At 57.9% G+C, this 24,800-nt stretch overlaps 4 protein-coding genes across 4 annotated transcripts; 2 read left to right on the forward strand and 2 right to left on the reverse strand.

The window, feature by feature from the left end:
- Positions 1-1,882: 1,882 nt before the first annotated feature.
- On the reverse strand, positions 1,883-5,224 carry LOC116437753. The gene is made up of 9 exons (XM_032095885.1): positions 5,200-5,224; positions 4,404-5,081; positions 4,217-4,291; positions 4,023-4,100; positions 3,024-3,077; positions 2,909-2,944; positions 2,777-2,821; positions 2,449-2,592; positions 1,883-2,362 (listed from the first exon to the last, which is right to left on the reverse strand). The coding sequence occupies exons 1-9, from the start codon at positions 5,222-5,224 to the stop codon at positions 2,025-2,027; spliced, it is 1,473 nt and encodes a 490-aa protein (XP_031951776.1). The 3' UTR covers positions 1,883-2,024.
- Positions 5,225-6,523: 1,299 nt separating this feature from the next.
- Positions 6,524-10,504, forward strand: LOC116438515 (killer cell lectin-like receptor subfamily G member 1). Its single transcript, XM_032097451.1, has 6 exons — positions 6,524-6,616; positions 7,055-7,165; positions 7,673-7,756; positions 8,361-8,509; positions 8,764-8,867; positions 9,346-10,504. The coding sequence occupies exons 1-6, from the start codon at positions 6,568-6,570 to the stop codon at positions 9,539-9,541; spliced, it is 693 nt and encodes a 230-aa protein (XP_031953342.1). The 5' UTR covers positions 6,524-6,567; the 3' UTR covers positions 9,542-10,504.
- Positions 10,505-15,665: 5,161 nt separating this feature from the next.
- Positions 15,666-19,824, reverse strand: LOC116438046 (B-cell differentiation antigen CD72-like). Its single transcript, XM_032096592.1, has 6 exons — positions 18,198-19,824; positions 18,000-18,098; positions 16,905-17,219; positions 16,627-16,775; positions 16,315-16,406; positions 15,666-15,983 (listed from the first exon to the last, which is right to left on the reverse strand). The coding sequence occupies exons 1-6, from the start codon at positions 18,457-18,459 to the stop codon at positions 15,836-15,838; spliced, it is 1,065 nt and encodes a 354-aa protein (XP_031952483.1). The 5' UTR covers positions 18,460-19,824; the 3' UTR covers positions 15,666-15,835.
- A 78-nt stretch (positions 19,825-19,902) lies between these two features.
- LOC116438047 (B-cell differentiation antigen CD72-like) lies at positions 19,903-24,684 on the forward strand. The gene is made up of 8 exons (XM_032096593.1): positions 19,903-20,095; positions 20,181-20,270; positions 20,478-20,564; positions 21,090-21,404; positions 21,646-21,794; positions 22,137-22,288; positions 23,181-23,348; positions 23,713-24,684. The coding sequence occupies exons 1-7, from the start codon at positions 20,017-20,019 to the stop codon at positions 23,317-23,319; spliced, it is 1,011 nt and encodes a 336-aa protein (XP_031952484.1). The 5' UTR covers positions 19,903-20,016; the 3' UTR covers positions 23,320-23,348; positions 23,713-24,684.
- Positions 24,685-24,800: the final 116 nt, after the last annotated feature.

Consider the following 24,800-nt stretch of genomic DNA (forward strand, 5'->3'; position numbering starts at 1 on the left):
CCCTCACTGCCCTCTGCCTTTGTTGTATTCATGCTCTGACTTCACACCTTGTTACAATTTGACAGCAGCCTGCCCCACTGCCCCAGCATCCCGGGGCTGAGGGAATGGTGCCGTGGTGTCCCAGGGCTGGAAGGAGTAGGTGTAGCCTCGGGTAAGGAGCATGGCAGAATGGCAGGGAGCAAGCCAGGGTGTTGGGAAGTGTGGTGGGGTGACGGGATTCGTAGCAGGCTGGTAGGGAGCACTGCAGGGTAATCAGATGAGTGATGGGGAACACAGCAAGGTACGTGTGGAGCATGAACGACCAGAGCCCAACCATTGCAACTTCACTGGTGCAAGAAGCAGGGCTCAGGAAGGGAGATCCCACCTTTCTCCTCTCTTTGCCCACCCTGATAGGTCCCAGGGAGAGAAATCCAGGGCAGAGATGTTTGCAGGCAGTGGCCCCATCACCGTGAGGCTTGGGGCCAGAGCTGCTGGCCAGCAGCCAGCCAGTTTCTGCTCCTGCTTGGGAGCACAGAGGATGTTTTGTACGCAGCAGTGGGAGCACCATCCCCACCAGGTCTGGCCCTGCTCCCTGCAGGCCCCCACAGACCCCAGCTCCCTGCCCACTGCATGACGAGGCCAGCGTGCCTCTGTGGCACACCCTTCTCTCTGACCCAGGGTGCACAGCTGGTACTGGATGAGGGACAGTGCCACGAGAGGTCACAGGCTTTCCCAGCATGGCCCTCCCATGTTTCTCCCCTGACAGATGACATCTGGGCTGTGATGTTGGTGCTCACTAGTGCTGATACCTGCTGTCCCCCTGCCGCCTCACTGGTGGGCCCTGTGACTGTGCCCCTGGTCCCTCTCCATGGCTTGGCTACTTGTGGGCTGCTCCAGCCAGCTGGTGTGTGCATCCGCAGGACGTGGGGTGCCCCGTCAAGCTCCTGAAAGATGGTGGGGCAGGCAGTGGGCCAGGGTGTGCAGCAGGAAGGGCAGGAGTTCCAGGACATTTAGTTGGGGAACTACAGGGACGTGTCCTGCAACCTCACCCTGAAGGTCATGCATGGCATCCTGGAAGTGGATCCATCATCAATACATCCTCAAGATGAGATGATAACTGCTTCAACATGGACTGCTTGCCCACCTTCCTGGCTGGGCTTGATCTGGCATGGATTGGCCTCTATATGGTGTCCCTCCTCTCCTGGGAGAACTGGCAAACCTCCCAGCCCTCAAGCAAAGTGGCATCTGGCCTGGCGGGACTATTGTCATGATGTCTACATGACCTGTACTTCCTCTCCCTGGATGTGACAAAGAGATTCTGGAGGCAGATGGCACATCGCCCCATCCCCATGGAGGATGTGTCTGAACTGGTGAAGGTGGTGGGGTCCAGCCAAGAGTCAGAGGCTGTGGCATGGCTGCAGTTACTGTTACCTGATGGTGATCCCTGTACTGAAGCAGGAGGATCCCTCCTGGAGCAGGAGGGCCTCACTGCACCGTGTGGCAAGTCTGTAGCACTGGCTGTGAAAGCCCCAGATCGTCCCCTGGAAGGGACCTGCCACGGACCTGGACACTAAGGGACCATGGCTGCTGCACACATTGCCTCCCCAGCCCAGCATCACCCACCCCAGCCTCTTCCCTTGGAGAAGGATGCAGCCTGGGCTTCCTGGCCTCCAGTCCTGGCAGTGGCCCTGCTCTGCTCCACAGCCCAGCAGCACATTGCCCAGGCAAGGGTGATACCCACCCCAGGCGCTGCTGGAAGGGGTAGACAAAGTACATCTGCCCTGTGCTGCGTGGGTTGGGAGTTTCTCAGAGTCTGTAAATAGCTGAGTTCCCCTCGTGCTCATCTCGAAACTGAGAAGGGGAACATTCCCCAGAGAGGGGGAAAGAATTGGTCAACTTGTCATCACTGGTAGAAAAGCTATTTTTAATTTTATTAAAATGTCTCTCTAGTATAAACTTGCAAAATATCTGGAATCTCTGCTATAAAGATTTGTGCCGTGGCTCTGTAGCAAAGCTGTTGCTCCTGGGGCCAGTGATGGTGGCACTCATGGGAGGATGCACCTGGCATCAGGGGACAACTGAGGCTCCTCTTTGTGATCTGGGGAAGTGTGGGGAGCGCCAGGGGAGTAGGGCACTCTGGGGCCACCCTCAAAAAGGGGCACGTGGGGGACGTAGTGGCCAATGGGGCCAGGATGGGTCTGCGGTCGGAGCAGGAGCTGGTGCAGGGTCTCGCCCACCTGCACAAGGCTGTGGGAGAGGAGGTGGAGGTGGGAGACTGTGTCGCTGGCCAGGCTCTCCAGTAGTGCCTGCTGCTGCCGTGATGTCTGCAGGATCTGCACCAGCAGGTGCTGGACATTCTGGAGCAAGCCTGTCACGCCAGACCCTGCAGTGAGAGAGGGGTCAGTGGCACCTCACCATGGCTCCAAGAGCTCCCTGTGAGGCTGTTGGGAAGCAGCAGGGATCACCCACCATGCAGGCTTGAGTCTGATGCATCTTCACCTGCTGCTGGTTGCTCGCTCATGGCTGCTGTCCCGTGGGAGCCTGTGGCTGCGGCAGCCAGAGGCAGCATTTGCTTTCCTCTTCCCATCCCCAGGGATGTCTCACCAGGAAAACCTGTCACAAAAGCTTGGCATGGAGGAAACAACCAGAGTGATGGAGACACTCAAGGCCCAAACTCAGCTTAACACAGAGCCCTGGAAGGCCACTGCCTCTGGGACCCCATGCCCTTCCCACCGGCAGGACAGGATGGAGCTGTGCCCTGGAGCACAAGGACTTGCTCAAAGCTGCCAACACTTACTGGCCTTTCCCTCAGCTCCTTCTTGCTTCAGGTCAGCGCGACAGCCTGGAAGGAGAGCAGACACAGCCTGTGAGCTGCAGCCATTTCCTGCCCCAGGGCACACAAGCATGGTAGCCAGGGCATGGTACTCACCCAGGAGGGAGAGGGGAGGGAAGCAGCAACTGGCATCTGCAACGAGAACCATATCAGAGCCTGCTCATGTGGCTGAGGGGGTTTACCGGGCTGAGCAGGGCAAGGAAAGCCTTACGTGGCATGGTGGGGGGCGTGGGTGGCACTCCAGTAACGTGGTCCCCACCAGCTGCTGGGAGAAAGCAGAGAGGAGAGATACGCCGTCTGAAGGGACCTGCTGGTGGATCACCACCAGCCCGGGGTCTGCCCGGCTTGCCCCAGCCAGCCCCACAGCCTGACATGCCCTAGCCACAGCTCCAGAGCGCCCTGCAGGGCCCCAAAGCATTTCAGAGCTAGGAACAAAAGCAGGAGTCACTCACCCACCACTGCAATGCAGCCACCTCTGGGCTGGAAGGCAGCAGCGGCGGAGCAGCGCGCAGCAACGCTACACAACAGACTAGGACTGGAAGTGAAGGAGAATCCCACATCCACTTGAAACTGCAGGGGGAATTTGGGGAGACAGAAGGTAGTTACCCAGTGTGGGAGGCTGGCTGGGGCGTCCATGCAAACCAGGCTCAGGGATGTATCCTGCATCACCTCAGTGCCAAATCCCCAGGAGTGTGAACAGTCAGGGGTGTGCAGGATACGCACCTGGGTGGGCCGAAAGGCAGGGAAGCCGTAGGCAGCTCTGGCCCTCATACACAGCCCTAACTCATCTGAAGCTTTATGGTGTTACTGCGCAAGTGAGGAGCCAGGAACTGCTGAAGGAAAGGGAGTCACATGCCCTGCAGTGCTACCAGCCACAAGAGATCCCTGCACTGTGTCAGGGCCACTGTCCCTTCCAGACCTCTCACCTCATGAACTGCCATAGGGCAGCCAGCAGCCTTGTCATGCTCTCAGGTTGGGATCCCCTCCTGCCCTATCCCAGCCATCCCCATCCCCTCATGCTCTGGGGCTGGTTTGGAGCCAAAGCATTCGGAGACAGAAGTCCCAACACACCCATCATTGAGCATCCCTGCTGAGGGACATGTGATGGATCCCTTGATCCTGTACACCTCCCATTCCCATCATGCTGGCATGGGCTTGGGCTGGAGCCGTGGCCGTGCAGCTCGGTGCAGCAGGGCAGCTCAGTACTTACGACTCTCTGGCTCGTCCTTTGCACACTGCAGCGTTGGTGACAGCAGTGTGCTGGGGGTGTCCTCGCCAACGTCGTGCTCTGCAGAAGGAGGTGAAGGGGTGCAGAAAAGAGCTTCAGTAACTGGGGCAAGAGGAGTGTCTGCCACCTTGCAGCCAGGACAAGGCCCCACTCCGGCTGCCTGAGCCCCCAGGTACCTGGTGGCTCTGGTGAGGATGGAGAGCGTGTGGCAAGGGCTGACCTGCGCTTCCTGGAGGGCAGCTTCACCACATCTAGGGGAAGAGAAAGACCATCAACAGACCCTGGGTGTCCACGCAGCACCAGTGCTCCACCAGCACCCCACGTCCAGCCACCCTGCTAAGCCCACACGTTCCCGGCACCCACCTGGCATCCTCCGTTCGCCAAAGACGGGCCGCCCGGCCGCCTTCCAGATGCTCTTCATGGCTCGGTAGTGAGGCGGCAGCCGGGGAGAGTGTTGTCCTGCCCTCCGGCGCGTCTCCCGCTCCGAGTGGAACGCCTGCTTGAGCGCCTTCCACTTGGAGCGGCACTGGGCCACGCTGCGCCCGTAGCCGGCCGCCGCCAGACCCCGGGAGATCTCCCGCCAGAGCGCCTCGTTGGGTCGCGACGTGGAGGCCATGAGCAGGGCGGCCTCACCCGAGCCCCTCACCAGCGACAGGAGGCCGCTGACCTCCGCCTGCGTCCAGGCTCGCCCGCGGGGCATGCTGCCGGCCCGAGGCGGGGCTGCCCCGGATCGCTCGGGCCCGGGCCGGCGGCGGGCACGGAGCAGCGCCGGGGCTCGGCCGTGCGCTCCAGAGGGCGCACCGGGAGGATGCCCCGCCGGGGGCGGCACTGGGAGCCGCACCAGGAGCGTCGCGAGCCTCCCCGGTGGTCGCTCTGGGGTTCGCCCCGGGCACCGCCGCACTGCCGGTCGCACCGGGAGTCGCACCGGGAGCCGCACCGGGAGCCGCACCGACCGCCCCTGCGCCGCACCGGGCGCCGCGCCGGGAGCTGCCGGGAGGCGCCGGGCGCCGCATCGAGCATGTGCAGCCCCGGGAGGAGCCGCTGGGAAACGTAGTCCGGGACGAGATATCGTCCCCCAGAGAACGCCGCCAGCTCGGAGCGGGGTCGTTGTCTGCCCGCAGGCTCCCGGGGGTTCGGGAGGACTCTGTCCCCCCCCCACGCGAGGGCACGGCAGGGATGGCCATCACGGCAGCCCTGGAGGCTGGGCAGGGGAAGGAGGACCCAAGCCCCCCGTTTTCCAGGGCTGAGATGCAGCTGCAGCCCCATGCAAAAACAAGGGGCTTGTAAGCAAACACGCAGTGGCCTTGCTCCTCGGAGAGAGGGGCATGGGCATGTGTCCTGTGCCCCAAGGATACCCAGTCTTCCCTTGCAGTGCCTAGGGCAGATCAGACCAAGAGAGCTGTGGTTGTTCAGCCTGGAGGAGAGAAGATTCTGGGGAGACCTTAAGCAGACCTTTCCCTGCCATGAGTTCCAGAAAGACTACGAGAGAGCTGGAGAGGGACTTTCTGCAAGGATGTGTAGTGATAGGAGGAGGAGGAGGAATGGCTTCAAACTGTCAGAGAGCAGGTTTAGGTTACATAATAGTCATAGAATCACAGAATATCCTGAGTTGGAAGGGACCCACTGGGATCATCAAAGTCCAACTCCTGAACTTGCACGTGACACCCCAAACAATCCCCCCATGTGCCTGCGAGCATTGTTCAAATACTTCTTGAACTCTGTCAGTCTTGGTGCTGTGATCACTTCCCTGGGGAGCCTGTTCCAGCTGCCCAACCACCCTCTGTGTGAAAAACCTTTCCCTAATATTCAACTTAAACCTTCCCTGGCACCGTTCCCTTGAGTCCTGTCACTGGTCCCCAGAGAGAAGAGATGAGTGTCTGCCCCTCTGCTTCCTCTTTCGAGGAAGTTGTAGACTGTGCTGAGGTCTCCCCTCAGTCTCCTCTTCTCCAGGCTGAACAAACCAAGTGACCTCAGCTGCTTCTCATATGGCTTTCCCTGTTTTAGGAAGAAATTCTTGATTGTGAAGGTGGTGAGGCACTGTCACAGGTTGCCCAGGGAAGCTGTTGATGCCCCATCACTGGCAGTGTTCAAGGCCAGGTTGGACAGGGCTCTGAACAACCTGGTCTAGTGGAAGGTGTCCCTGTCTTTGGCAGAGGGCTTGAAACCACATGATCTTTAAGGTTCTTTACAACTCAAATCATTCTATGACTCCATGACTCTAAGCCATGGCTGGCCAGCCCAGCCCTGGCTCCATGTTTGAGCTAGCAGCCCTTCCCACTGCGTGCTGCCCCAAAGCCAGGAGTGTGGGGTTCTCTGCTGCCAGGATGCCTGGATGCTGGCCTCAACAGGGCTGCCCCTTGCCCCAGGTGTCTGGCACACAACACCCCCGGGCTTTTGTCTCAGGTGGTGCCTCTGGGGGCCCCACCAGGAAGTGACACTTTCCATTTTGCATCACATCCGTCTGAGTTGGGCTGGGAAAGGGTTGCCACTGCCCCTGTGGGCTGCAGAGCAGGAGACCAAGGAAGAGATGGAAGAGGGTGTCATGTATGCTGACCTGCGCCTTCCCTCCACACTAGGTAATGGCCCCCAGCTCTCTCTGGGTTTCTTGACCTCCTGCAGCCCTTTGCCCTCCCCAGAAATGTCCTCCCAGACCTGCTTCCCCCACTGCCTCTTTTTGGGTGCCTTCTCTCAAACAGCTCCTCTCCAGCGCTGTTGCAGACTGCCTGCTCTCAGGGTGGGGGGGCAGGAGGGGCTCAATGGCAGGGAATGCCCACTGCACCCCCATGCCACTGCACAGACATCCCTCTCGCTGCTCTCCCCACCAAGCACTGTGTGCAGGCAGATAATTTCTAGGACAGTCAAGCTGCTGCAAACAGGCTCTCCCCCACTTTTCCCAGGTTTCCCCACTGCCTCCTGATGTCCTGCCTGGGATTTGCAGACATTTCCTGGCTCAAGGTTCCCCACTGCTCCCTCCAATCCCCCCTGCCCCGGTCTACATTAACTCATTTTCTCAGCTCCTCAGCAGCGAGTGCACACACCCTGGTTCTGGGCAGCCCTCAGCCTGCGTCTCCTCTCCCTGATACTCCTGCTGGCACAAATCATCCTGGTCAGCCTGAGTTTCCACTGTAAGTACTGGCCATCCCGTGCCTGGATCTCTACAGAGGGGGCCCTGGAGTCAGGGCTGGCACCATAGCACTTGTGTACCAACAGACTGAGCTGCAGCTTCCCCACGGAGCCGGGCCTTTCTGCTTGGGGCTGTGGGCGTTGAGGGTTCTGGGGCAAGCAGGAAAATTGGTGAGGCAAGACACCACCTACATGTCTGGAAAAGGAAGCTGGGGCGACAGCTTGGGCTTGGGGAAAGCCACTCCATCACATGGCAAAGAAAGGAAGGCAGGAGGGAGAGCGCTGATACTGAAACCGAAAGACAGGAGCACTTTCCCAGAAAGCCTGTTTTGTGGAGGGATCCCAAGCACAGAAGAAACTGCAAGGACGGACCTTGGCAGGCTTGGTGTACCTAAAACAGGGGACAGCTCACCCACAGCCACGAGGCTGTCCTGTGGGAGGGGACACTGGGTGCTGCTGGGAGCCGGAGCCTGGAGTTGCTGGAACACACCTGTGCTCTTCTGCTGTAGATTTAGTACAACAACAAGCGAGCTGCATCCACGGTCCCTGGAGCATAGAGGAGAGGCCCAGCTATGGGAAACAGACAGTGCAAGGTAAGAGAGCCTGCTGGGCTCCTGGATAAGCTTTGGAGAGGGCCTCACTGCTTCTTTCAAGCAGTGGGATCAGTCCATACTCGAGGATGTTTTCCTGGGCTCCATCCCTACATATTCCTTCACCCTTGCTGCTTGTCCCCTGATTTATGGCATGGAGAGCTCCCCCAGCACTGCTGAACAGGCTGAACTGCTGGGACCCCTTTAGAAGAGATGACCCCAGACAGCTCAATGTTACCTGGGCGCGCCACCAGCACCAGGTTCATGGATGCCACCAGCATTCCTGTGCCAGATGGCATGAGCTTCTGGTGCAGCTGAAACCTTGACTGAGTTCCCAGCACTTTGGAAATTGTGTTTGTATCACCACCCCAAATGTGCAGCTCCCTGCCCTGCCTAATGCCAGCACGTTTCTGTAACTAGCCTCTCTTCCCAGGGCTCTGTGACTGGAACATTGGAGCTGGGCTCACAAGTAAGGGCAAGAGTGAGGCAGACATACGAACACACTGGGTTGGTTGGTGTCCTGACTGCCCACTGTCACCCTCCCGTCCCTTGGGCTGAGGGCTGGTGGCAGTTGCCCCATCCCAGCTGCTGTGTTTCTGGTGTGCAGGGCGATGCCAGTTTTGCCCGGTCGGCTGGTTCTGGGATGCGGGGCAGTGCTACTACTTCTCCTCTGCCAGAAAGAGCTGGGAGCAGAGCAAAGAGGACTGCTGCTCCAGAGGGGCACAGCTGGTCACCATCCAAGCCAACACTACCCTGGTGAGTGCACCCAGCCTGGCCTGTCCCAGCTCCCTGTGAGCATTGGGCTGTCCTGGTGACCACCTCACAGTCCTTCAGCTGTCACCCACCCACAGCATTGTCTCAGCTCCCTGGCCTGTGTGCCCAAAGCCTAACAAAGCCTCCAGGCAGGGAGCTGGCAATGCTGTGCCCACACAACACAGCCCGCATCACTGATGGTGTGGCTGGGCTGGCAGTTCCCCCAAGGAGCTCATGTGGGTCCTCTCCTGTGCTAGGCTTTCCTGGTGCGCACAGCTAACATGGAGGTCTTCCATGTGGGGCTGAAGCAGGATGGCTTCAGGTCTGACTGGAAGTGGCTGGATGGCACCACACTGGAAGGGTGAGGCTGTCAGCTTGTTCCCAGCCAGGGCTGCTGAGGGTCCAGCATTAGGGCTCAGGGAGGTGACAGGGGGACAGGCATGCAGGGATGTGCTCCATGTTTTGGCCACCTCTTTTCTTCCCAGAACTGTGTTGGGGCGTTTTAGGGAGGTGGCATTTTTAGCAGGGGCCTGACCCTGGTGCCCACACTCTGTCTGGGTGAGGGGCTGCAGGGGATCCCCCAAAAGCAGGTTCTCAGTTTGGTTGGTGCTGAGCCCTGCTAGGATTGACCTGGGGGTGCTTTGTGAGTGATGGGGCTGGGGGCATCAGGGCATGTGGCCTAACTGGGAGGAGCCTGGCAGGAGACTGTGCTCCATGGGGAGGGTGAGCTTTGCCCCTGCAGCATCTCTGTGCAGTGTCTGGTCTCTGGCTGCAGCTGCTGATGGGACAGCCTCAGCTCTTTCTGCCCATCCCATCTCATCCCACTCTCTCCCTTGCAGGATCTTCCCAATCCAGCGCTACCCCAGGTCTTTCCAGGCCTGTGGCAGGGTGTCACGCTTGGGACTGTCAGGTGGCCCATGCACAGAAGCCCTCAGGTGGGTCTGCAAGCAGAGTGCAGCCACCCTGCAGTGGCTCCAGTCCTCACCTCCTGCCTTCCTCTGGGGAAACACCACCTACAGCTGTGTGAGGCCCTGATGGCCATGGGGACCCCCAGCCTGTGGCACCACCCTGTTCCCTCCCTGAGCCCAGTGCATGGGCATTCCCAGGCTCTGCTGCCTCCTGGCCCAGACCTCTTTATCCCCCAGAACTCTGCACTTTGCCAATAAACTCTGCCAGCAACTGCAGCTGGCTTTGGGCTATGGGGGTGGGAGGATGGGGGTGCATCTTCCAGCTCTCAGACTCGGTTGCATCACTGACAAGTGGGAAATTGCATCTGCTATTCTGTGGCCAGGAGCCAGCATTGAGCCAGCAGCAATCGGAACATCCCCATGGCAGTGTGAGGCAGCTCCTGTGCAGGCTGGCAGAGGTTCCATGAAAACTCTGGGCATTCTGATTGTGGTGGCTGCCTGGGGTTTTTGCTTCTTGGGGCATGGTGCTGAGAGGTGACCCTGTGCCTCTGCAGCCCCGTGGAGGACTTGGGCTGGGCAGCAGCTTGTTTGCTGATGCCTGCCAAGTCTGAGGAGGTCCCAGCAAACACGCTCACTTTGTTTTGAGGCCGGGTGATGTGTGAGAGCCTAAAAGGCTTGCTGGGGCTTAGTTTGGAGTTGTTTGGTCCCAGAGGCTGTTCTGGTTTTGGCATAGACCACTGGGTTGTTCCAGCAGCCTGCAGCTGTGGCACAGACATCGCTGGGACTCCCTCCCAGCACATGCAAAAGACCAAGCCCCCACAGTCTGTGCACCCTGTCAGACTGAGCAGGACTGGGAGGGGGAAGGTGATGCATGGGGAACTGTAGCCTTGCTGTGGCCTGTACCCATGGGCTTGGGCTCTTCACAGCCTGGGGACCTGGGTGCAGAGCATGCTCCCCAGAAGGGAGCTTATTCACCCCCCCACCCCCTAAAACAAGATCATACACAGGAAAAAAACCCACTTTTTGCAAATAAAGCAACTACTTCTGCTTTTCTGTGTATGAAGATGTGTCTCCATGCAGTATGGTCTTAGCCACTGTTTACCACCTGACCACAATGGAGAAGGATAGGACTGGGTTCCTGGGCTGCTGCTGCTGCCCAGCTGCCTGCATGGCCCAGAGTGTGGCCTACACTGACCTGAAGTTTGCTGAGGCCCCTGCTTGCTGCCCTCACCTGCCCTGCAGACCCCAGTGAGGATGACGTTCACTACAAGAACCTGCTGCTGGGGCTGGTGCTGTCAGAGTCTAGCCTGTGTGAGAACCCAGCTGCCTTCACTGCCACAGGGATAGCCCAGCACAGGGCGAGCACCGGCTGGTGGCAGTGGGACCATGGGGTGATGCCCATGGGCACTCATCTTGTCCCTAGACTGCTGCCCCTCGGGCTGGGTGCCCTACAGGAGCAAGTGTCTCTTCATCTTGGTGGGAAAGAAGATCTGGTTGAGCAGCCATTATGACTGCACAGGGAAATTCACTTGACTGCTGGTCCAGGGTCCAAGGCCAGCACAGATGGTACAGAGTGGAAGGGCTGTGTCACCCCAGAAGGGTGGATTTCTGCAGAGTCCCATGGAGCCAGCAGCAGCAGTATCTGGGGAGGTGCTGGGGTGCCACTGTGGCCCCAGGTTCCCACCATGGCAATCCACAGGGAAGAACACAGCCAGACCTGGGGCTCCTGGGCACCAACAGGATGCTGGGCATGGGGCAGGTGGTCAACAGCTTCTCTCTTCCCAGCATTTTGTGCAGGCAGGTGACTGAAATCATCATGACAAACCTGAGGGGCTGTATGGGAAGTTGTATAACGAGTAAGTTGTTCCATCCTGGCCACCTGCACCCGTCCCACCGTCACCAGCCATGAGTAGAAGTGTCTGCATTTTAAAACAAGACTTGTAGAAAAGAGGCTGTATTTTTGTCTTCCACACTCATGGTCATGTTGCCATCCCCAGTCCCTGCTCTGGCTCCTGTGACCCAAGGAAGGTGTTTAGGAATCCTCCCAGCCTGAGCATTCAAGAGACTCTGGCAGTCACACTCCCAATGCCAGAGACTCCTACTGCAGGGACCGAAGGCTCTTCACAGCTGGCAGCTCCAGTGAGTCCACAGGTGCCCACCTGGCTCCCCCTACACCCCACTTACACAGTTAGACCAGGTTTCCTTGCTGATTCAACCCCAGGTTTCCCATGTGTCTTGGGGTGACTTTATGATGTGTATCCCCTATCACTGCCCCATGCCCAGAAATTAATTTGTGTACCTTTCTATGCCTTTAAACTGAGCCTGAGAGGGGGGAGGAAAAACCAAGCAAAACTTTCTCAAAGCAGTTTGCAGCTTGTTCAAGGTCACACAGAGATAGAGACGGCTCTCTGCGTTCAGCTGCGGTGGGAGCAGGAGTGAGCAGCTTGCTTTCCAGCCAGTTTTCAGCTTTCTTTTTCTCTGGAGAGAGATGGAGAGTTGAACTTTTGTTTTCCTGGGACTTTGTTTTTTCCCCTTTTTTCTCTGCTGGATGGTTTCAACATCAGAATACATCGGGAGGAATTTGCACCAAGGCCTTGGCCCTGGAGGAGGCCCATCACCCCATCCCATCTCCAAGGAGGGGGAAGAGAGAGATCTGGGGAAGGACTCTGAAATTTTCCCAGGTTTTCTCTCTACAGCAAGAAGTTTCATTATTTAGCATTAGTATTTTTTTTTTCCTGTTTGTTTGTTCAATAAACAGTTTTTATCTCTTTCACTTTCCTTCGGGGAAAAAGGGTTTTTTCCCCGAACCTGGTGGGGGGAGGGGTGGTTTGTAACCTGCCTTCTCTCAGAGGATATAGTTCTAAATTTGGCCAAACTGGCACACCATGGAAGAGGCTCAGATATCTCATTCCACAAAGCCATTTATTCACGGCGCAGTAACACAGAAACAGCTTGAGATGGTTCCTCTGAGGAGGGACCCCCAGCAAAGGAACCCCATAGCTTTTATCCCCTCACTGTCTGCCTGTGCTCAAGCCTTGCACTTCTTCCTCGGTCCTATTCTCCCACCCCCTCTCTCTGTCCATCCACCTTGCTTTAGTCACCCCTCTCCTTTGTTATCCAAAAGGTCAGCAGTTCCCAGCTCCCCCTGTGTCTCTCGGTGTCCATTTACCTGTCTGGCACCACCCATCTTCCTGCCCTGTGTTATCCCAAGGGTTTGCAGTTCACAGCCAGCCTCTTGCGCTGGGCTCCCACCCAGAGCTCAATCTCCACTTCCATCTGCATCTCTAACTGCAGTTTGCCAGCCCAGCTACCTGGAGCAGAGGTATTCCTCAACAAGGGGATCTCTGTAGCAGCCTTCCAGCTCACCTCTGCTGCTTTCCTCTGAGGGGGGTTTGGGAGGGGCCTCTTGCACCTTGTGAAGGTGGGTAAGGTGGTGTCATTGGTGTCCCCTTGAGGACTCTGTTAGCTTTCCTGGCTGCTCCTTGCCTCTGTCACTATTTGCTGCTGGCTCCCTACATCACCTGTCTGGAGATGAGCTTTGTTCTGCCTTGATACCAGGAAGAAGATGTAGGACACCTGCTGGGCATGTGATCATCCAGGATGGGTGGGGAAAGCCAGGCAGGATTTCCCAAGGGCAGGTGATGCCTGTCTGACCTGCCTGCTGCTGTGGGAACAGTGGGCTATGGATAAGGGGAGAATAATGGGGAACATTTATCATGAACCTTTGAGGTCTGGGAGATGGTTTTCCATGGTCTCCTCACTGGCACAGTGGGGATATATGAAGTCAGGAGAAGAGAAGAGGGTGGGTGGAAAACCTGAATGGTGTGAGGGCTGCCGTGGGTGTCAGCAATGCCCTTGTTCCCTTGGCAATCACTGAAAGGTCAGTCCTGGGGTTTATCCTCCTTGGAGCCTTCATCAGTGCACTGGATGTTGGGTTGGGGGTGGCCTCAGGCAGTATCAAACTGGTCAGTAGTGTGAGTACTGGAGGACAGGACCGGGGTACAGAGAGACCTGGAGAAATGGTTTGATGGGAGCCTGCTGATATTGGAGTGGGTAAAAGTGCAAATCCTGCAGCTGGGAAGAAAGGAGAAACCCCACACATCAAGATGGGCAAATAAGCAGCCATGCTGAACTGGCATGGGGACCCACGAACCAGAGGCTGGATGGGATCTGCAGTGTGTCCTTGTAGTGGCAACTACGACCCTCTGGGCAGTGGAGGTTAGAGCTCAGGGCTTCAGGACTAGGGAGCATTGTCCTCTGTGGGCAGCAGGGAGACCACGTCTGGACTCTCCAGGACAAGCCAGACACAGCAAGTCTTTGTTTTGCATGATAGCTGAGGCTGTAGGGGACCTTCTGCAATCCTGTCCCAGCCTTGCCGTGCCACTGGGCTGGCTCCACCAGCCTCCTTCTCTGAAAGATCTCCCAGGAGCTGCCCTCAGTTTGAAGCCATTTCCCCTTGTGCTTTTGCTACAAGCCCTTGTGTGCAGTCTCTCTCCAGCTTTCTTGTAGCCCCTTTTGGTACTGGAAGGCCACAGTAAGATTTCTCTGAAGCTTTCTCTTCTCCACACTGAACGATCCCAATTCTCCTCACAGGAGAGATGTTCCAGCCCTCTGATCATCTTGGTAGCCTCCCCTCTGGACTGGTTCCAGCAGGTCCCTGTCCCTGCTGTGCTGGGACCCCAGAGCTGGATGCAGTGCTCCAGGTGGGTCTCAGCAGAGCGGAGCAGAGGGGCACAATCCCCTCCCTCCCCTGCTGCCCACGGGGCTCTGGGTGCAGCCCAGGACACGTTTGGCTCTCTGGGCTGTGAGTGCCATGGCCGGGGCATGTCCAGCCTCTCACCCACAGCACCCCCAAGTCCTTCTGGGCAGGGCTGCTCTGGGTCTGTTCATGCCCAGCCTGTGCTGGTACTGGGGTTTGCCCTGACCCAGGCGCAGCACCAGCACTTGGTCTTGTTAAACCTCATGATGTTCCCATGGACCACTCCTCAAGCTTGTCCAGGTCCCTCTGGATGACATCCTGTCCTTCAGGTGTGTTAAACACACCTCACAGCTTGGTATCACATGCAAACTTGCTGAGGGTGCACTTGATTCCACTGTTCACGTTGTTGACAAAAGCACTTAATAACATTGGTCCCAAGGTGGATCCCTGAGGGCCAACATTATCACCAATGTCCACATCAGGACACTGAGCCACTGAGCACTATCTTCTGGATGCAGCTGTCCAACCTTACCCACTGTACAGTTCACCCATCGAATCCATCTCTCTCCAGTTTAGAGGGGGACTGTGTTGAAGGCTTTACAGAAGTCCAAACAGAAGACACGTGTAACCCTTCCCTTGTTCACTGATGCAATTGCTCCATTGTAGAAGGCCACTGGGTTGGTTAGGCAGGACTTGTGATGAAGCTGTGCTGGCTGTCTCAAGTCCAGCTCAGAAAAATGGTTCCCAACATATTCCCCTCTCTGCAGAAACACTAAGTGAGACAGGGAGGGTCAGTGCTCCTTCTGGATTCCCCCACGCACCCCAAGTGGGTCCTGGACAGGCGTCTCTCATCACCCTCCTTTGGCAGATCAAGTCCCACCACATTCTTAGGGATCTTTCCCCCTTGGTGGCAGGGGTCTCCCCTTTTCCTCATGTTCCCAAGTCTCCCCAGTGCTCCCTCCTCTCTCCCATTGTCTTACCAGTGCACCTTCATTTTTTCAGGAGCACCCTCATTTGCAGATCTGCTGCACCTCCTTTCTTTCCATGGTCTCAGGATTCCCACATTCACCTCCCATGGTCTTAGGGCTCTTCACTGCACTCATTTTCCTCCCATGGTTTCCTCATTCACCCACCATGTTCTCAAGGCTCCCCAGCACTCCTTCATTTCCTATACAGTCTCAGGGCTTCCCAGCAGTTTTTCATGCTGATGGCACCACTGTCAGCACCCTTTCCAGGCAGGACCAGCCCAAAGCCCTGAGCAGGTGAGGAAGGCAGGAGAAAGGACAGGACAAGAGCTGTCAATACTGAGAGAAGGGACAGGCTGTAAATCCACAGGACTCCCCAAAACAGACAGGTTGAGGACATCGATGTGTCCTCCCCCAGCTCCAAAAAGATGCAAATGGCAGATCCTGCACCCCTGGCAGCCTTGGAGTAACCAAGAAGGTGGGAGTTGGGCTCTGCACTGGACACCTTGGTCAGAGCTCTGCTGGCCAGGGCACACAGGGACACGCAGGGGCACAGTACAAAGCACTATAATACATGTATGCATGAGTGTGGGAGAGGGGAATAAGGTCTATTTTCCATAATCCTTGCTTTAAAATAGACACACCCTTTCCCAGCAGTTTTGCAAGGCAATTGAGGCAGTGTGCAAAGGGGACAGAGTCCCAGGGTACACCCCCAGGTCCTGTTCCTGAGTTCAGTGATGGAGGGGAGTGGCAGCAGTCAGTCCTTGGTCAGAAAAGGAGGTCGGGTCTCAGATGCACTGCTCAGGTTTGGGGATTTCTCGCAGATCCACTGGAAGAGATTCTTGCACGTCAAACTCCATAATTCCCCATTACCTACTGACCAGCAGTCTGAATTATAGCGTTTCCTAGGAAAGAGGGCACATCTCAGAGCAGCAGTGACAACATCCTCACCGTGGACACCACTTCCCACAGATCCCTGTACTGCTGGGGCAGGCAGGGCACCTGGCACACAGACCAGTCTGAGAAAGTGTCATATTCCTCCTCCTGCTCTTCTTCTCTGCCACTTGGATATTTGGCACTGCACCCCACAGCTTGGGTCTACCTTCACCCCCCTCCCTTGGGGCTCTGCTCATGGGACCATCACCCCCTTTGCTGAGGGGTGTCACAGGGGCAAAACAGCACCCTTCTAGCATGGCAAAACGGCAGGTGCTTGTGCTAAGGACTCTTTGCACTTACGGGTATTTGCTGTCCCTCCATACAGAAGATCCTGCCTCATAAAAAATTCTTGCTCCAATCCAGTACCTTGCATTAGATGCCTGCACAAAATGCTGGGAGGGAGAGAAGCTGTCAACCACCTGCTTCATGGCCAGTGCTTGCCAGGTGCCCAGGAGCCCCAGGGCTGGCTGTGCTTCTCCCCCCAGCCTTCCAGGATGGGAACCCGGGGCTCATGGTGCCACCCCGCCAGCTCCACAGATAGTGCTGCAGCTGGCCCAGCAGGGCTCTGTCCAGCCCCACCCTCCTGGGGTACACAACCCCCCTGCTCCGTACCGGCACTAGCAATGATGACCAGTCATCTTGGACCAGCAGTTGAGCAGATCTCTCTGCACAGTCTTGGTGGCTATCCTGCCAGCTCTTCTTTGCCATTGAGATGTAGAGACACTTGCTCCTGTAGAGTACCCAGCCACTGGGGCAGCAATCTGGGGGCAGGGGCACAGCTCAGGTGCTCATCCTTCTGTGGATGCTTAGGGGCCTCAGCCTGGCTGAGTTCAGCCCCTGCATCTTCGCAGCAGCAACACCACCTGTGCCCCATCCCCATCAGGCTCTACCTGTGTTCACGCAGGCACGCAGGCTGCTCACAAGGCTCTTGCTGGTGTTGAGCTTCCCCTGCACCACCTGCACCTCCTCCTGCAACACAGCCAGCTCCTGCTGGGTATGCCCCAGCTCAGCATTCCTGCTTTCCAGCTCCGTCTGGGTGATGTTGTACTCGTGCCACACTCGTTGCAGCTCTTCTCTGGCCCATGCCAGCTCCAGCTGTGTCTGCTCCAGGCTCTGCTCCCGTGCCCGCAGCTCCTGTGACAGGCGGCCCTGCTCGGCCATGTGCTCACGGGAGGTGTCCTGCAGGCTGCGGGTGACCTGCCAGTCTGGGGACAGAGCAGTTGAGCTGGATGTGGGCATGGGGCCTTGCCTGGGGCATGGCTCGAGCAAGGAAGAGTAGGATAAGAGTATCTGGCTGTGGATGGAGATTGTCCTGGGGGTGCCAGTGGGAAGGGAGAGGAAGCCCCCATCGTGGCAAGTGGAGGGGAGACATTGGAAGGCAGTGGGAGACATTGGGAAGGCAAGGAGACTCAATGAGAATCTGTGGAAGGCAGTGGGAAGGCAGTGGGAAGGCAGTGGGAAGGCGGCAGGAACACTGTAGGAGGCAGTGGGAGGCAGTGGGAAGGCAGTGGGAACACCGTGGGAGGCAGTGGGAGGCAGTGGAAAGACAGTGGGAGGCAGTGGGAGGGAGTGGGAGGCAGTGGGAGGGAGTGGGAGGCAGTGGGAAGACTGTGGGAGGAAGTGGGAGACAGTGGGAGGCAGTGACAGGGAGTGGGAGGCAGTGGGAGGGATTGGTAGGTAGTGGGAAGACAGCGGCAAGACCATGGGAAGGGGTGGGAGGCAGTGGGAAGGCAATGCAAGGCGGTGGAAGGCAGTGGAAAAGGCAAGGGGAGGAAAGGGGAGGCAAAGGGAGGTAGTGGGAAAGGCAGTGGGAGGCAGTGGGAAAGGCAGTGGGAGGCAGCTCCTGGTGGCCAAGCAAGAGCCCCGGACCCCAGCCCCAGCCCCCTCCTCCCTGGCAGCCCCCAGCAGCCTGTCCCTCGCCCAGCCCGACCCCGCTCCTGCTGCCGCCCTCCCGGCTGCCCCCCCCGCGGCAGTCACCGACTCACAGTAAGCCCCCAGAACCACGACGGCCACCACCAGCAGCAGCAGGAGCAGGCTGGCTGCCAGCAGCGCTCTGGGGACGCGCCATCGCCGTGTCCAGCGCCCTGCAAGAGACCAGCACCCGCAGGCATCACCCCGTGGTCCCTCTGCCACCACCGCGCTCCGGGGCGTCCCCGCGGCAGCGGCTGCTGCCGGGTTCCCACCTGGGCTGGGCGCTGCTGTCACCGGCCCCAGCGGGACGTTCTCGTAGGGACTGTCATCCTCATCGGGGACGGTGGATGGAGGGCCCGCGGCAAACTTCAGGTCGGCATAGACCACGCTCTGGGCCATGCCCCGAGCGGCCCCGATGGCCCTGCGGGCTCTGCTCCGCTTCAAAGGACAAAAGCAGCTGGTTTCTGCAGAAGCAGAAGTGTGCTGAGGTGCGGCAGAGGGGAAAGTACGGCCACGGCACCCGCGCCCTGCCATTGGCCCGGCACCACCATCTTACCGTCCTCCGCACCCCGAAATTGGTCAATGTCCCCTGGGATGGCACTGGGGCGGTGCAGCTCGGCGCTGGAGCATCTGGCAGAGATGTAGGGCTCAGCCTACAGAGAATTGACCAAATTCCCTAGGGCAGGGGAGAGCAGGTCTGTCTTCCAGATGGGAACAGGTAGCTTTGGTGCTGACCCCATCCAGGATGGAGGTTCCCTCTTCTTTGTGCTCTGCTCCAGATTCTGAGCATCGCTGCCCTAGTGCCTAAAAGGGATTTCTACATTGCAGCACAAGCTTTCACTTCTCCTCTCATCATAGCCACGTTTCTCCACTCTGCCAGCAAGTACACTATGGAAAACCAAACCCCAGCCACAGAAGGGTCATGACAAATGGCCCCTTTTCTTTCCCCTCATCCCAAGGCCAGTGCTTCCCAGCAGTAGGAGGTACATTGGGCAGTCACCCAATAAATCCCACTGGCCTCTCCCCTGCATGTCCTCCCTGGGTCTGGGCCCCTGCATCCCCAGGAGGACATGCTCCATTTTCTTCCAGGAGATTGAGCAGAGGCTGCCTAACCTTTAGCTTTCCAAATCTCCTTCCTGTCCCCTTTGAAGCTAGCTTTGATTTTTGCCTTTCTCCACTGAGGAAGAACCTCCCTTGCTCTTGCAGAGGTGATGGACAGTGGCCTTGTAATGCTGTGCTCCACCAGCACCACTGTGTGCCTCCAGTGCTGTCCCAGGGACTGGCTGTGTTCAGATGCCATCTGGAAGACAGTGGGAGGCAGTGGGAAGGCAGTGGGAGTGGGAGGCAGTGGGAAGGTTTGGGGGCATCCCTTCTGAAACCTGCCCTTCTCTGGACACAGTTCAGTGGAGACCTCTGAGAGGCTGAGGGCCTGGAGGGACCAAGAAGAAGGTGTTGTGAATGCTGGGATTGTGGTCTTGGGAAGGGAAGGCAAAGAGATGTCACTGATCTTTGTAACTCTCTGGGGGTGTTTTGGAGCAATGCCAAAGCTGGGATCTTCTTAGACAGGGACCGGGGAGGGGATGAGAGGCAGTGGGACAAATTACATCATGGGGAAATTCCCATTCTCAGAGGCTGGGAGGGGAAATACCTGTCTGTGAGGACCTCCGGCCCTCCACAGAGCTGTCCACATGGCAATTTGCTCCTGTATTCAGGATTGCTCTGCTCTCCCCCAGCTCTCCCCTAGCCCATGGATTTGGGTCTGTCCTTTGCTCTTCCACTGCTGTGACCTCTGGCTGTGCTGCCCTGGCCCTGCCCTGTGCTGAGGGGGACCATGAGCATTTTTAGGGCATGGGAGGGGATGGGCCAGTGTTTCTGGGACCAATGAGAGGGTGCTCGTCCCCGCAGCCGTGCCTCACTGGTCCCATCTGCTACAGTGCGGAGAAAACTTCTGCTTCTGCAGATGCTGGCTGCACTTCTCCTTTGCACGTCTGAGAGACGGCGCAATCGCCAGGAACAGGAACATCTCAGAAAGGCATCCCCAGTGCGGAGCGGGAGCCAGCAGGGCTCAGGGCTTGCCCAGCGTTTGCCTACATGGCCCAGCTTTATGCTGACCTGAGGTTTGCCAAGGTGATGGGGGGCCGGAGCATGGCCAGCCAGGCACTGGAGGCAGGTGAGAGCCCACCAGCCCCGCCACGCTGTCCCTGCCATGCTCAACCCCACGGCCTCAGCTGCTCTCCCCTGCCTTCCTCCAACAGCCCTCAGCATGAATGAGGCAGAGAGCCCCTATGACAACACGCAGCCAGCGCTGGCAGGGCAGGATGGGGACGGGGCAGAGCCCAGCCCAGGTGAGTATCCAGCTGGATTCCAGCAGACCCAGGATGGTTCTGGTGTGAGTAGTGGGTGGTGTTTTGGGGTCCTCCCACTCCCATCACCCACACCATGCCATCTGTGCCACCTTGCCACCACTCTGCTGCCTGCAGGAAGGAGGTCTGGGGGCTGCCAGCAGTTTTCTAGCTCTTCAGGTGATACCTGTGGTCTGTTGTGTTGTGCAGGGCGCTGGTCCCGTCGGTGGTGCCTCCCTGTGGGTCTGCTGGCAACTTGCCTGCTGCTGGTGGCCGCTGTGGCCCTGGGGGCTTGCTGTGAGTCAGGGGACTGTGAACATTTGGGGCAGGGAGTGGCTGGGTCAGGGAGGCATCTGGGCTGGGGTGGGTGCTGTGGGTGAGCGGGGGGGGGTGAATAGAGGCATACTCATGCACACTCACTGGTGAGTCCCTCTGCCCTGTCTGCCACAAGCTGGCCTATATCCCTCGCACATCCTGACCACCTCCTTTGCCTCCCATCATCCATCTTCCTTGCCTTACTCTCCATTTCTGCTTTTCTTTTGCATCCTGGCGCTGCCCAGCCTCATATTGCTGCACCTTCCCTGCCCCTGACCTGCTGCTTCTGCTCCTACACCCCATCCTGCCTTGCCCTGCTCTCCCCTGCCAGATCCTGCCCAACCCTTAACCGTACACTTCCTTGCTGTGCCCTTCCCTCCCATCCTTTCCCACTCAGCATGGATAACTCCCTGCCTTGCCCTGCCCATCCTTCCTGCCTTAAACAGGGTCAGTCCCACATCCAGACTGTCCCAAGCCTATGCCTCAGCTCACCCACTCTGTCCCCAGACTGGCAGGTCACCCGCAGCCTGCAGGACACCTCCCGCAAGCACGCGGCTGAGCAGGGCCGCCTGTCACAGGAGCTGAGGGCACGGGAGCAGAGCCTGGAGCAGACACAGCTGGAGCTGGCGTGGGCCAGAGAAGAGCTGCAGCGAGCGTGGCATGAGGGCAACATCAGCCAGCTGGAGCTGAACAGGCTGAACGCGGAGCTGCGTCGTGTCACGGGGGTCCTGAGCAAGACAGAGAGGGAGGTGCAGGAGGTGCAGGGGAGGCTCAACAACAGCGAGAACACCGTGGCCCTCCTGCGCTCCTGCACAGCTATAGGTAGAGTGATGATGGAGCAGGGATGGGGTGCTCCAGGTGACTGGCACCCCTCAGCAGGTGCCAAGGGGCAAATGTGGCTTTTTTGGCCACATGGTGTGGACAGGGTGGTCCAAAGGCTGAAGCTATGCCTGGAGCAGATGCTGAGCCTGTGATATCCACTGGGAAGGTGTGGGGCTGTTCCTTGTTCCCTCCCAGGGCATCTGTGGCTGAGCAAGCCCCTGAGCTATGCCCCTACCCACAGATTGCTGCCCTTCGGGCTGGCTGCTGTACAGGGGCAAGTGCCTCTTCATCTCCTCGGAGAAGAAGACATGGGAAGACAGCAGAGATGAGTGTGAGAAGACATATTCTCAGCTCCTGATCACCAAATCCTGGAGTCGTTGGACTGTGCCGGTAGGGTGCTGGGGGAGCTGAGGGCAGGAGATCCAGTGATGGGGTCCCCAGATGGGCTAGCACTGTTCTGGGGGCCCCCTGTCCTGCTAAAACATTGGAGGGTGCAAGGCTGTTCTCTGGAGCACATGGCTGGTGGTTGACGTTGGACAGAAGGGCTCTGGCACCCCTGGATGTTTCCCAAGCTGGAGCAGGGCACGAGGGCTGCTCAGCTGTCCTGCCTCAAGAAGCTCCAGCCCCAGGGGCTCCTTGGCGAGATGATGACCCTCCTGCTAAGTACACAGTACTGCAGTACATAGGTGGCATGGAATAAAACATAGAAAGGCACTTTTTCTTCTTCTCCAGACCTTCCTGAAGAATGCAGATGTCCCTTACTGGATTGGACTGCAGAAGGGCAGTTTTCCCTGGTACGAATACAGCTGGCTGGAGGAAGAGGATCCGGAGAGTGAGGGGGTCTCAGAGGCCTGGTTCTGGGTGGATGGATCCCTTTACGAAAGGTACGTGGCAGCACTCTTGCCAAAACTCCCTTCCTCTGGCATGGCTCTAGGAAGCATTTTAAATCCCACCAGTGCCCAGTTCCAGGCACAGGCCCTGGGAAACAAAGAGCATCAGAGCAGCAGGGACTGAGGGAAGGTGAGTGCAGTGGTGTGATGAGATGCTTAGAGGACAAGCAAATGGAAAGCCAAGACTCAGGGGGCTGGGTAAAATGCAGGGCATGTGAAACAGGAGGCAGCAAGAGTGGATAGAAGAAACCCCAGGTTTTATTTGGGGCCTAGGCAAGGTGTTTGAGCACCACCTCTATCCCCCACATGCCTTCTTGATTCCTCTCCAAAGGGAGATCAAGCCTTCCTGTCTGTGGAGAGTCCTGGGCTCCTGCCTGCCACGTGCACCACCTCCTCAGCTTGCTGCTGCTTCCTCTTGCAGTGTCTGAGAGCACTGGGGAGGAACAAACCTGTCTGGCCAGGTTCTGGGTACCTGGCCCTCCATCCTCAGCCCTGCCACGGGGGCTGCCCCCAGTGCAGACCCAGGGCTCAGGCCAGCTCCTCTGGTCATCCACGTGCCTTCAGGGAGGGCCTGGCTCTCCCCACTGCAGGCATGGAACAACCCCAAGCATCGAGGCTGAGAGGGGGAAGGCTAAAGGGGTGTCGCAAGCACTGCAAACCTTTTGCACAAGTGTTTCTCAGCCTGCCTGAGGAAGTGCAGGGATGTGTCAGCTGAGCTTTCAGCCTGTGAAATCAGTAGGGGAGGACTGGGGGATCCCCCCTTTGACTGCAGCATCCAACCCCTCCTCTGCCAGTGTATGAAAGGCAGCTCTCAGGAGCCGCAGCTGCCTCGGCCGGGTTTGTAGAAAGAACATGTCAGTGCCTGATGTGTTGTTTCCCCATTCAGGCCGTGGCAGTCAAAATCGAATGGAACCTGTGCCATAATAAGCCGAGGGAGTATCAAACCCACCCAGTGCACTGGTCCCAAAGACCTGAACCTCTGGATCTGTGAGAAGGCAGCAGGGCCAAGCCTCCCTTTCAGGTGATGATGGCTGCTGGCCCCAGCACTGCTGTGGTGAGTCTGCCCACACCAGGTTCTGCTGAGTCTGGGATGCACGGGGCCGGTGGGGTGTGTAGGGAGGAAAGCGGGGAGCCTGCAGCTCTGCCTGGGGCATGTTGACCCCCTCCCTTGGAAAGGGAGAGGAATGTAGTCACTTCCCTGTGCTGGATGGAGCCTGCCTCCATCCCTTTGCTGCCACAGGTGTTCTGAGTCTGAGGTTGCTCAAGGACTACCTGAAGCCATGGCTCAGCAAAGGGACAAGATGGGGGAAAACCCTTGGTGAGGTGCTTTCCCAGCCCTGTTGCATGTGGTGGAGGCTGGGCAGCATCTCACCCTCCCCTTCACCTTCACCCTCACCCTCCTCTGCTTTCCCCTGCAGCACCTGCATCCTGCACTGCCTCTGCTCCAGCCTTGCTGCATCCTTGCCCAGGATATCCCATCCATTCAAGAAAACCACTTCCCTCTCACAGCCCGCTGCCCCTGGGCCACCCAGGTCCTTCCCACTGATGCCCAGTGGCCCTTTGTCTCCAGCTGATGTGCTTTGGCTGAGTGGTACAGGCTCCACAGCCCACCCCACACCTGCATGGGACACTTTGGGTCTTCCTGAGCATGAGGGCTGGTGGGCAATGGGGAACCCAGGACCGGCTGCAGAATGGAGCAAGCACTGACACTCAGAGCTGGAGCCATGCCGCATGCCCAGCATGGAGACAGCTGCAGTGCTGGCATGCCAGGAGTAGGTGCTGGGGACAGCACAGCCCCACCCTCCACGCAGTCCCCTCCCCACAGCAGGAATTTTCTGCCTGACCCCACTGCAGGAGCAGCTTGGCCATGGCTTTCAGACAACCCAGCACTCAACGGCCTCGGCAAAGCCTCGGCGCCCAAGGAGGGAAGCTGAGCCTGAACTGGCCGGTGCCTGTGCTGACGTTTGGGGATTTTTTTTGCGCTAATTAGAAAGTAGAGCAGTGACCTTTAGGGTCCTATGGTGTGATTGTGCCTTTCAAAAGCAAAAGTTAACTCAGGCACGTGTAGCAGGCTGACGCTTTGCGAGACAACTCATCCGGACTTTAAATAGCTGCTACACATGTGCACATGTGAAGATTAAGCAAAGCAGCCCTGATGTAACACTGCAGCCAGGTGAGAGCAGAGGAAGTTGTGCTCAACCAGGCGAAAATGCCCTCGATTTATGATGGGGTTGTGTGTGCCATATATAGCTGATTAACTGCTATGTGAGTGAGCTTGCATGAAGAGCAAAAGGGTGTTAAAGGCAGGCTTTTTGGAGGTGGCACGTGTCACTTGTCTGTCTTGTCCGCTGAACCCACTTTGTAGCAATAAAGAGACCCAGTTCATCTGCTCTTTGCTTTCTTGTGTACCATGACAAACACGGGCTCAAGGGCACAAACCCAAAGGACCTAAATAATGAATGGGAATTTGTCTGAAGCCATCTCAATTGAGATGGGCGCTTTAGGG

The sequence above is a fragment of the Corvus moneduloides genome, chromosome Z (genome assembly GCF_009650955.1).
Source record: "Corvus moneduloides isolate bCorMon1 chromosome Z, bCorMon1.pri, whole genome shotgun sequence".
NCBI lineage: Eukaryota > Metazoa > Chordata > Aves > Passeriformes > Corvidae > Corvus > Corvus moneduloides.

Coding starts and splice junctions, on each gene's coding strand:
- LOC116438047 (XM_032096593.1), top strand. CDS start 20,017: ATGGCCCAGCTTTATGCTGACCTGAGGTTTGCCAAGGTGATGGGGGGC. Junction 20,271..20,477: donor CGGGGCAGAGCCCAGCCCAG/GTGAGTATCCAG, acceptor TGTGTTGTGCAG/GGCGCTGGTCCCGTCGGTGG. Junction 22,289..23,180: donor GATGGATCCCTTTACGAAAG/GTACGTGGCAGC, acceptor TTCCCCATTCAG/GCCGTGGCAGTCAAAATCGA.
- LOC116438515 (XM_032097451.1), top strand. CDS start 6,568: ATGGAAGAGGGTGTCATGTATGCTGACCTGCGCCTTCCCTCCACACTA. Junction 6,617..7,054: donor GCGCCTTCCCTCCACACTAG/GTAATGGCCCCC, acceptor TCATTTTCTCAG/CTCCTCAGCAGCGAGTGCAC. Junction 7,166..7,672: donor GGTCAGCCTGAGTTTCCACT/GTAAGTACTGGC, acceptor CTTCTGCTGTAG/ATTTAGTACAACAACAAGCG.
- LOC116438046 (XM_032096592.1), bottom strand. CDS start 18,459: ATGGCAGGGCGCGGGTGCCGTGGCCGTACTTTCCCCTCTGCCGCACCT. Junction 18,099..18,197: donor GACAGCAGCGCCCAGCCCAG/GTGGGAACCCGG, acceptor GGTCTCTTGCAG/GGCGCTGGACACGGCGATGG. Junction 16,407..16,626: donor GGTCATCATTGCTAGTGCCG/GTACGGAGCAGG, acceptor TCTCCCTCCCAG/CATTTTGTGCAGGCATCTAA.
- LOC116437753 (XM_032095885.1), bottom strand. CDS start 5,224: ATGGCCATCCCTGCCGTGCCCTCGC. Junction 5,082..5,199: donor CATCCCTGCCGTGCCCTCGC/GTGGGGGGGGGA, acceptor TACGTTTCCCAG/CGGCTCCTCCCGGGGCTGCA. Junction 2,822..2,908: donor CCCTCCCCTCTCCCTCCTGG/GTGAGTACCATG, acceptor CTCTCCTTCCAG/GCTGTCGCGCTGACCTGAAG.